At 48.5% G+C, this 11,213-nt stretch overlaps 1 protein-coding gene across 1 annotated transcript; it reads right to left on the reverse strand.

Annotated features, from left to right (window-relative positions):
* Positions 1-144: 144 nt before the first annotated feature.
* On the reverse strand, positions 145-9,334 carry Nolc1 (nucleolar and coiled-body phosphoprotein 1). The gene is made up of 13 exons (XM_059246262.1): positions 9,145-9,334; positions 6,054-6,109; positions 5,799-5,941; positions 5,568-5,701; positions 4,820-4,982; positions 3,521-3,648; positions 3,121-3,244; positions 2,275-2,403; positions 2,028-2,144; positions 1,118-1,741; positions 863-963; positions 622-714; positions 145-460 (listed from the first exon to the last, which is right to left on the reverse strand). The coding sequence occupies exons 1-13, from the start codon at positions 9,262-9,264 to the stop codon at positions 302-304; spliced, it is 2,091 nt and encodes a 696-aa protein (XP_059102245.1). The 5' UTR covers positions 9,265-9,334; the 3' UTR covers positions 145-301.
* Positions 9,335-11,213: the final 1,879 nt, after the last annotated feature.

Raw genomic sequence — 11,213 nt, forward strand, 5'->3', positions numbered from 1 at the left:
GACTTTAATCTGTGGAACTCATCTCTGAAAATCACAACAAAAATCTCTACGAAATGATTTAATATAAAATATACAAACTTCTCAGTATGAAGACCCACAGAACAGGAAGGCAAAGACAACACTCAAAACAAACCCGTACAAAAGTCGGAACAGAAAAGGATTGGAGACCGTGATGACAGTCATGACCTCTCAAATCTGTCCTTGCCAAGACCCTCTCCTAACAACACTGAGTTTCCGGGTCCACTGGAGGGGACTGGCCAGCCTTCCGCCATCACCCTTCCTTCGCTAAGATGACCACAGATCACTCGCTGTCAAACTTGATGGAATTGACCTGGACAGAGATGGAGCCTCCCCGGTAGCTGCCTCGCTTCTTCTTCGTTTTTTCATGGCGGAAGGACTTGCCTTTGGTGAACTTCAGAACCTGATTGGCTCGCTCACCCCAGTCTCCAGCTGCACCTCGCTGGTAAATAATGAGAGGTTAATACACAGAAGACAATCCCAAAGCCCTGTCACCTTCTCCCTCTACTGTCCCTTCGAGGCAATCTGAATCCATGAGGTTCCAGCACCTAAGCCAAAGCTGCCCTTCCCTCCCAGGTCCCGAGAGTGGCCAACACTCCGCACCTTGGCATCAAAGGAATTGTCTGCTACTCGGGAATCTACCTCAATCTCCTCCTCCCTGACTCTTCGGAATGGGGAAGATGCCCTTTTTTCTGCCTAGAGAATGAAATACAAGTTAAGATGAGGTGGTTATTTAACAGCTCTCCTTACAGGCCTGTGGTCTCAGGCCAGACTGTCAAGGTGGCCCCAGGGTTTCCTCTATGGTTTAAGGGCTGGATTCTGAGAACACTGTGGAGCAACGTACTTTCTTCCTTTTTGGAAACGTGTTGGGAGTCTGGAGCTTAACTTTCTTAGCTTGAGGAGTCCCTGCTTCCTCTGATGTCTCACTCTGCTTCCGTTTCTTTCCTGAACCAACAAAACAAAAAGCCAGACTCAAAAGCCAGGCCTGGTAGATACCTGCAGCCAGCACTCAGGAGGCCAACGTCCCCCGTCTCCGTCCCTCCCTGAGTCTACCCCAGTAATGGAAGACAAGACCCAGGGGGGCTCTACAGATCCAGACCTGGCTTGGAAGCCGACGCTGGTGCCTTCTTCGTCTCTTCTTCCTCCTCTTCCTCCTCGCTTTCCTCCCCTGCTTTTCCGTTCTGAGGAGCTGGCGTGCCATTGGCCTTGCTGGCCTGTGGTTTAGCAGTGCCCTTGCCCTTGGCTGGTGCCGCCTCCTCCTCTTCACTGGAATCTTCAGAGGAGCTGCTGCTCTCTTTGGCTGCTGCTTTCTTCACAGGGGCTGCTTTGGAAGGGGTTCCACCTCCCGCGGCCTTCTTCTTAGCTGCAGGCTTAGGTGTCTTCTCCTCTTCATCACTGCTGGAACTGTCTGAGTCAGAGCTGCTGTCCTCAGCCTGAGGAGCCTTTTTGGCAGGCAGAGAAGGTGCTGCTTTAGCAGTCACCTTGGACTTGGGGACGGTCACAGTTTTCTTCGCTGTCTCCTCCTCGCTGGAGCTGCTCTCCTCCTCACTGGAGCTGCTGTCCGCCTTTCTGGTCGGAGGTTTCTGGCCACTGCCTGCAGGTTGCTTAGGAGCTGCAGCTGCCTTAGCCGCAGATGGTTTGGGAGTGACAGCTGACTTGCTTAAGGGATTCTTGGTGGTACTGACTGGCTTGGTAGGAGCTTCATCCTCAGAACTGTCTGAATCTACATAAGAGAGGAGAGAATGAACAGCTCTCCAAATCAAATCCAGGGGAGCCCTGTAACAGCACCCCCAAACAATGAAGAACAGCTCCCCAAATCAAATCCAGGGGAGCCCTGTAACAGCACCCCCAGACAATGAAGAACAGCTCCCCAAATCAAATCCAGGGGAGCCCTGTAACAGCACCCCCAGACAATGAAGAACAGCTCCCCAAATCAAATCCAGGGGAGCCCTGTAACAGCACCCCCAGACAATGAAGATCCCCGCAGCCCACAGGCTGGGCAGCATTACCTGAACTGTCGTCTGAAGAGCTCTCTGCTTGCTTCTTCTTCGCTGGAGCTGGTTTGGCAGGTGTCTTGGAGAGGACTACTTTAGCAGGGGCTTTTTCCTCTTCCTCTGAACTCGAATCTGGGGAGAACTTGTGACATTAGATGGGTCCAGATGGCAAGCCAACCGGGAGAGCAACAGAAATAAGTCACAACGCACAGAGAGGCACGGGGCATCTCTCTTTGTGGAGTCTGACTGCAGCCTGACTCACCCGACTCGTCACTGCTGTCCTCACTGCTTTCTGTAGGCTGTTTCTGCGCAGCGGCCTTCTTTGGAGACTGGGCTCCCAAGGACTTCTTTGGCAAAGGAACAGAAGGTGGTGGGACAGAGCTGTAGGGACCTATTTAAAAGGTACAATAGTTTTGAAATATGCATTTGCCAGGCATGGTGGTTCATAAGGCTAATGGGGGAAGAGCACTGTGAATGAGGCCAGCCTGGGCTACAGAGGGAAAACATTTCAAATAAACAATAAAAATAATAGGTCCAGTGGTGTTGCACCCCTTTAATCCCAGCACTCGGGAGGGGATTTCTGTGAGTTCCAGGCCAGCCTGGGCTACAGAGTAAGACACCGTCTCAAAGAAAGTAAATAGCCAGGCAGTGGTGGCCCACGCCTTTAATCCCAGTACTCGGGAGGCAGAGCCAGGTGGATCTCTGAGTTCGAGGTCAGCCTGGGCTACAAAATGAGTTCCAGGAAAGGCGCAAAGCTACACAAAGAAACCCTGTCTCGGGGTGGGGGGGGGGGGGGGGAGTAAGTAGATAGAGATAGATAGACAGACAAAATCAAATATGTGCCCTTCTAAGTTCAGAACCTGCATAGTATGCATAAAGTCCTGGGTTTAATCTCTAGCACCACAAAATAAAATAAGGACCTCAATTCTCTATCTACAGAATGTAGGCTGGGATTAATAAGTCATTTCTGAGTCTAGGTTACACAGGCATTGTGGCTTCCCTCTTGGTTGTTTTTCTGGACTTCTTTCTGGAAGAAGCTAGTTGCTGGGCCATGAGGACTTAGTTTTACAGGCGGGTTATACAGCTTGACGCCCCACGTCCAATCAACCTGGTTTTTTCTTCATGGGTTTTTTCTGTTCTTCCTCTTCACTGCTGGAACTCTTCTGGGTGGCGGTGGCAGCTACTTTCACTGGTGCCTTGGCCACAACTTGCTTTTTAGGTACAGTCTGCACCTGAGAAAAAATTACATTACAGGAAAATATCTTCCCAAATAATCCCATCAGGCTGGCAGTAGTGGGCTCAGGACTATGATCCCAGCACTCTGGGAGTGCAGAGGCAGGTGGATCCTTCTGAGATTGAGGCCAGCCTGGTCTACATAGCTAGTTCCAAAACAGCCAAGGCTACAGAGAGGAACTGTCTTGGAAAAAAAAAAACAAAATCAACCAATCCCATGAGCGGAGACACACTCGGTAGTTCCTTCACTTCATCCTTGACAGTTAGAACCTAACCTTCTTGGGGGGTGCTGCGGCTTTCTCCTCCTCTTCCGAGTCATCACTGCTGCTGCTGCTGCTGCTGCTGCTGCTGCTGCTGCTGCTGCTGGCTGCCTTGCCATTGGCTACTTTAGTTTGTGCTCTAGCTGGTGTACCTGAGAAACAAAGAGATATTAAGACAAAGTGGGAGACTTCAAAAAATATCCTGTTAACAACACAGGACTTAGAGTCTCTATCCATTTTAAGGCTAGTGAAATGGCTCAATGAATAAAGGTCTCTGTCACCAAGCCTGATGACCTGAACTTGAAGCCTAGCAGTTACATAGGCATTATGACTATGTGTCGGTGATTAGCCATCAAGAGGCTGAGACAGGAAATCCTTGAATTTAATTGCTGCTCAGCCCTTCAACTAAAGAGCAATCAGTTCAAGAATGGTGTGGGGGGCTGGAGAGATGGCTCAGAGGTTAAGAGCACTGGCTTATCTTCTAGAGGCCCTGAGTTCAATTCCCAGCAACCACATGATGGCTCACAACCATCTATAATGAGATCTGGTGCCCTCTTCTGGCATGCAGCAGAACACTGTATATGTAATAAATAAACCTTAAAAAAAAAAAAAAAAAAAAGAGTGGTGTGGGTTGCTAGGCAGAAAGCAAATTTAAAAAAAAAAAGTTTTTCTTGCTGGGTGGTAGTGGTGCAGGCCTTAAATTCCAGCATTTGGGAGGCAGAGGCAAGTGGCTCCCTTAGTTCAAGGCCAGCCTGGGCTACAAAGTGAGTTCCAGGACAGCCAGGACCATTACACAAGAAACCCTGTCTCAAAAAAAAAAGTTTTTTGTTTTTTGCTAAAATCACTGCTTTTCTTATATACTGGCCCCAGCCATAAAATTTTACTTAATTATGTTTCTGATTTCTTTCCCCCTCTTTGGATGGCCAAGAACTTGATAAGTGGACTAAGCTGGCCTTGAATTTACAGTAATCCTAATATGTCTATAGGGGTTACTGGTATACACCATCCCTGATGGGGTACACATGTGTAGTACTGAGGACTAAACCCAGGGCCTCACACATTCAAGGTAAGTACTCTACCACAGTCTTGCATATCCCCAACCTTACATTTCCTCCTAAAACTTTGAGACAGGGTCTTGGTAAGTTTAGCAGGCTTGCCTTATACTTTCAATCCACCTACTACACTGTTCTGGGTAGGTGAGATAATAGACCTTTACGGCCATGCCCCGGCTAAAGAGAAGTGCTGCAGACCTGTAACTCAGCAACCATGCCATTGTCCACTGGTTCCAGCCTTCCCTCCCGGGGACAGAAATACCTGGTTTGCCTGAGGCTTTAGGCTGAGCTCTGGCTCCCGGAGCTGTCTTTAGCTTCTGGGTCTGGGGTGCTTCATCCTCTGAGCTGGAGTCCGACTCAGACTCAGAGCTCTTGGCTTTCTTAGGGGGCGTTCTGCCTGCCTTGGCTTGGGGCTTGACTGCCTTCTGCTAAACAAAACAAAGATGGCGGCAAATGTCAGGCTGGGAGACAGAGGCAGGCGGGTCTGGGTTCAAGGCCAGCCTGGTCAACACAGAAAGTTCCAGGACAGCCAGGGCTACATAAAAAGACCGCATCTCGAACAAACAAAAACCCACAAAACATACAAAGGGCAATCAGCAAGAGCTCCTGGGCACTCAAAAGGCACCCAAGATGCCTTTAATTTTGTTTAAGAGCCTACTGAAAGGGCAAGAGAAAAGAAAGACACAACACACAGATAAGCAGTGAAAAAACGTTCAACTACGTGATAAAATTGGCCTGCTCCTGTCAATCTTGTCATCAGCTCCCAACAAAACACCTGTATTCTCAGGGCCCTACACGTATCTCGAAGAACACACAGTCCTGAGTAGAGAAGGTAATTTGGAGACCATCATTCTAGACCTCAACTTTATCATCTCCTTCAAAACCCCCCAGAATTTCTTCCATACTGAACAGCTTCTCCCACCACAACCATAAGCTAGATGCCCAGTTTAGGGTTAGTTTCCAAATTCTTTTGAAGCCCTTTCTCTGTACAACCAAAGCTGCAAACCAACCTGGACAGGCTTCTTCTTTTGGTTGTCCTCTTCCTCCTCCTCATCACTGGATTCTTCACTACTGCTGCTCTCTGAACCTTTGGCTACTGCCTTTGCAGCATGCTGAGGCACACTGGTTCGCTTGGCAGGTCCAGCTGAATAAGTACAGGTGCCCACCAGAATCACCATGCTGTCCAGGCAGGTGTCGAACGCTCCTCCCGAAGCACCACACCCAACCCTGCACTGCCTTACCAGCCTTCTTTGCTGAAAGCCCTTGGGCCTTTTCCTCTTCCTCACTGCTGTCCTCACTGCTGTCACTGGAGGAAGTCTCCTTCTTAGCCTTCTTGGTCACTGGTCCATTTGACTGTAATTTCCGCTTTGGGGCTTTGGTGGACCTGCTGATGTAGATTAGGCTGACTTCTGAGGGATCAGGGCCTTCTCAAACAAGGAACACAGCCCAGCCCACCTAGGGGAGAAGACAGCCCAAGTGTAACAAGGAAAGCTTACTTGAGCCAGAAGCTATAGATGTCCAAGAGGGAAGAGGCATTGGCATCCTGCTGCGTCTGCAAGAAAGCGGCTAAGTTAAAGAAACGCTATGATTCTCTAGTCAGATCCTGTCATTCTTTCATCAAATGCAATCTATCAATCAGCCAACCGTGGTCCCAGCACCGACAAGACAGAGGCAGGCAGATCTGAGGTTAAGGCCCGCCTCGCCGATAGACAGTTATAGGACTATGTAGAAGACACTGTCTCAAAAAAAAAAATTATCTGTTACTTACCTACTCAATTTGAAAGTGATGTTAGATCTTCGTAAGATTTTTCCTACTTCATACATTAGGAGAAAAAAAATTCCACTTACGCTAGGCGGTGGTGGCGCACGCCTTTAATCCCAGCACTCGGTAGAGGCAGGTGGATCTCAGGCGGATCTCTGTGAGTTCGAGGCCAGGAAAGGCGCAAAGCTACACAGAGAAACCCTGTCTTGAAAAAAAACCAAAAAAAGAAAAAGAAAATCCACTTACATATTTCCTAGCTTTGAGCATAAGAAAATGGGCTACTTCTGATATAGTATATCTACTTCTAAATCTTTCCATCCATATGTTTCAAAGTGTTAGATTTCAGCAATTAATAATACTGATAGAGTATTAATTGAGGGGCTGGAGAGATGGCTTGATGGTTAAGAGAACATACTACTCTTCCAGAGGACCTGAGTTCATTCCCCAGCACCCACCAGGAGACTCATAAATACCTGTTAACTCCAGATCCAGGGGTTCTGATACCTCTGGCCTCTGCAGGCACCTGCACTAATGTCCACCACTGTGGGCTTAACTGACTTCTAGGAAGGCACCAGGTGGCCAGGTGGTGGTGCAGGCATTTAATCCCAGCACTTGGGAGGCAGAGGCAGGCTGATCTCTGTGAGTTCAAGGCCAGCCTGATCTACAGAGCGAGTTCCAAGACAGGCTCCAAAGTTATACAGAGAAACCCATATCAGGGGGGAAAAATAAAGGCACCAGGTGTGGTGGCACATACCTTTAATCCTAGCACTTGGAAGGGAGAGATAGGTAGATAGATCTGAGTTTGAGTCAGCTTGGTCTATATAGTGAGTTCCAGCACAGGCAAAAAAAAAAAAAAAAAAAAAAAAGCCAGGCAGTGGTGGTACATGCCTTTAATCCCAGCACTCCAGAGGCAGAGCTAGGCAGATCTCTTTGAGTTCGGGAGTGCCAGGACAGCCAGGGCTGTTACAGAGAAACCCTGACTCCAAAAATAAAAAAAGAAAGAAAAAGAAAAAAAGGCACTGGAAGATGGTTCACCAGATAAGAGTACGTGGGGATAGGAGTGGGCACTTATTACCAGATCACATACCAAACTGTCCTGGCTGAAAGAACTCCCTTATTATGAGACTGATCTGACCCCTTCCCTTTGCAGCAAAGATCCCTTCATTTTGCTACAATGAAGTAGCCTACCTCAAAAGGTCTAGTGACTTTAACCCAAGATTCTCAGATTTCAGGCAGGAGGATCAGAAGACCAAAAGGCCTACCAACCAAGTTCCAGGCCAGGAAGGGCTACAGAAACAGGAGGGGCCAAAACACAGACACAGACACACACAGACACAGACACAGACACACACACACACACACACACACACACACACACACACACACACACACACACGCAGGCCAGGTGTGCAGTCTTTAATCCCAGCACTGGAGTCAGAGGTAGAAGCACTTCTGTGAGGCCAGTGTAGTGTGCATCTAAGTTCCAGGCTAGCCAGGGTTACACAATGAGACATTGTTTCAAAAATAAAAGCAAAAAAGTAACCTAAGTTTTTTTTTCTTTTTCTTTTTCTTTGTTTTTTCGAGACAAGGTTTCTCTGCGTAGTTTTGGTGTCTGTCCTGGATCTCGCTCTGTAGACGAGGCTGGCCTCAAACTCACAGAGATCCGCCTGGTTCTGCCTCCCCGAGTGCTGGGATTAAAGGTGTGCGCCACCACCGCCTGGCATAACCTAAATTTTTAGTCATGGTTTCATCCTTGGAAAAGGAGCACAGGTCTACAGTCTTGCACAGTGCTTCCATGAACACTACAGCTCTCACATTCCTCCATTTCATCTTGCTCTTACACGGGATCAAATTGACATAACAGCTGTCATGCTTCCTGTCTATTTACAATGTGATTACTACTTTTGTGTATTTTCTCTTGGTGAATCTCATGCACCCAAACTCTGTAAATTAGGCTGGGCATGGTGGCGGACAGCTTTAATCCCAGCACTCAGGAAGCCTAAGCAGACGGTATGAGTTCGAGAACAGCATGGTCTACAAAGCAAGTTCCAGGATAGCCATGCTACAGAGAAACCCTGTCTTGAAAAACCAAAACAAACAAAAAACGAAATCCTGTAAACTAAATGACATCCTGCTGTGTTCAGGCATGCTAATACATGCCTGTATCTCAGCACTAAGAGGGTGAGGCACGAGGAACAGAAGTTCAGAGCCAGCCTCTACTACACAAGAGCTACACAGATCCTGTCTCAAACAAAAGAAGGCTGCCGTGGTCATGTATGTAGAAAGTCGCAGAGCCTGAGTTTGTTTTATTTCACTACATAGAGCTCCAGGTTCAGTGAAAATTGCCAGACAAGATGCTCACTCCTCCTAGAGTATACTGAAAGCAGCCTAGTCCTACAATCATTACTTCCTTTTGTAAAAACAAATGAAAATAAAATCCTAGCCTTCATTAGTCTCAGGCTAAATTACTAACAATGGTAAGGCCAACAAAAAAGGACACCAGAAGAACCAGACACCGACAATCCAATGCTCCCAGTGGGACCTAGCGCTTGCTCATCTTATGTTGTCAGCCACATGACTTGGGCCACGAGGGACCCACGCCTGCCGCCACTGCAAAACTCACCAAGCCAAAGCAGTAAGGATCACTAGTCAGACACGTGAGGGGAGATGCCGAGGCCTCAAGCTTTAGAATGGTCAGCAGAGAGGCTTCGCAGACATTTGACTGACAGACCCCAGACCTCTCCTCCTTGATTCCTAAGCATGTCAAGGCCTACATTCTTGGAGAGCCGTCCCAACCCGGCCCGCGGACCAAACCCAGGACTCACAGCGCCTGTCGCTTTTGCAAATTTATTGGCCACCTCCGAAAGTTGGTTATCACGCAGAAAGCCGAGCACGAGGGGATAAAGGTCGCTGGGAACCACGCGGCGCAAGCCGGTATCCGCCATGCTCCCGGTAAAACGCGTCACTACCGTCGCGCACGCTGCACGACTCAGGAACTCTAAAGCACCACCAGGGCAGGGGGCGGGTCCAGTGTCGTCATCACGTCGCGCGGCGCGCAGCGGAAGCGTGGGGCTGGACGAGGCAGCTCCCCCTCCGCGTCGGAGGCAGGATCCAGGCGACGTCTATAAACTCCTTCCGGTCTCAAGTGCATCGCCCTCCTGCTAAGGGCGGAGCCAGCCGACCGCCCATTATGGAGGCGGAGCTTTTGCGTCAGAGGTCACGCTCCCGTCTGTGGCGGGAAAACTTGTGACTTCCCGTGCGTTATCTTTGCTGAATGGATTTTTTTTCCACAGTAGTTTTCCCAGCCCCGGCTGCTACTCAGATCCCACAATAACGAATGGAATGGCTTCTCTCCTACCGTTCACGTTCACACCCAGGGGTACCACCCAACCCCAGGCTCAAACCACGAGGATCCTTAAAAGTTGCTCACTGTGGTGACAGTGGTGTTGATACCCCAAACTGCCTGTCAGTCATACTTAGGTTACAAGAAAACTATCCCTCCCACACACAATTCCATGGAGTGAGGGGACAGCTCTTTTAGGAGAAAAGGATCATGTATGAAATCTGAATCAAAAAGCAATATACTCTATTTAAGTCATAAAAATATTTTCTCCCTAAGTCGGAAGTCACACTGAATTCTGTCATAACTCTAGTATCAGCCATTTTTAGGTTACAATAGTCATCCCTCAGGAAGGAATAAAGACCCATTTCCTGTGGACACCCTTTACTTTCCTCAAAACAGGCACGCCTTTCTCCTAAAGAGAACTGTTATCTCCCTGTTTCCCAGAGGTGTTTCTATCCACATATGTGTTAAAAAAAAAAAAAAAATTGTGGGGCACGGTCACACAGGAGGCAGAGGCAGGCGTATCTCTGTTGAGTTTGAGGCCAGCCTGGTCTACAGAGTTCGTTCCAGGACAGACAGGGCTACACACAAAAACCCTGTCTCAAACAAACAAAAATGATTCAAGCCCACGGCGTAGACTGTGACCAAGCTAATCTGGTGCTTCACTGAAACACTTAATGGACACAAGCCCCAGTTTAGAAAACCTTTATTTCCAACAAGAGTTTCTCTTTAGGTGGCAAGTGCCTTTAAACCCAGGGCTTGGGAGGCAAAGGCGGGATCTCTTCATTTGAGGCCAGCTGGGTTTAACAGAGAAACCCTGTCTTAAAAGAGATCACTTCTCCCCAAATTTGAAATACTAAATCTCCATCCCAGAAGTCAGTCTGTGTTCTAACAAGATGTCTAGCCACAAGCCAGGTAGCTCTCACCTGTAATAGCTGCTCAAGGGAGTAGGCAGAAAAACTGAGGGTTTTAGTCCAGCCTGAGCCAACTCTACCAAACTGAGAAGGGACTAGACAGAGCTCAGTGTGCAAGTGCTGGCCTTGCAAGCATGGACACCCCAGCTCCGATCCTCAGCACTGGTGGAAAGCAGGTGCTGTGGCTTGCATCCGCAGCCCTAGGGCTGATATGATACCGATGACCCTACGGCTAACTGGCTGGACTCTAGATTCAGCGAGAGATCTTGTCTCAAAAATAAGGTGAGGGGGCTGGAGAGATTGCTCAGTTATTAGAAGCATTTACTGCTCTTCCCGAGGCTGAATTTGGGTCAGGCAGCTCCCAACCACCTGTGTCCTGCTCTAGGGGTTCCCACATCCTCTTCTGCCCTGTAGCACCCACGGATACATGTACATACGCAAAAACACACATTTGGGCTGGAGAGATGGCTCAGAGGTTAAGAGCACTAGCTGCTTGCTGTTCCAGAGGTCCTGAGTTCAATTCCCAGCAACCACGTGGTAGCTCACAACCATCTGTAATGAGATCTGGTGCCCTCTTCTAGCGTGCAGGGATACATGCATGCAGAACACTGTATATGTAATAAATAAATCTTTAAAA

The sequence above is a fragment of the Peromyscus eremicus genome, chromosome 1, assembly GCF_949786415.1.
Source record: "Peromyscus eremicus chromosome 1, PerEre_H2_v1, whole genome shotgun sequence".
Lineage (NCBI taxonomy): Eukaryota > Metazoa > Chordata > Mammalia > Rodentia > Cricetidae > Peromyscus > Peromyscus eremicus.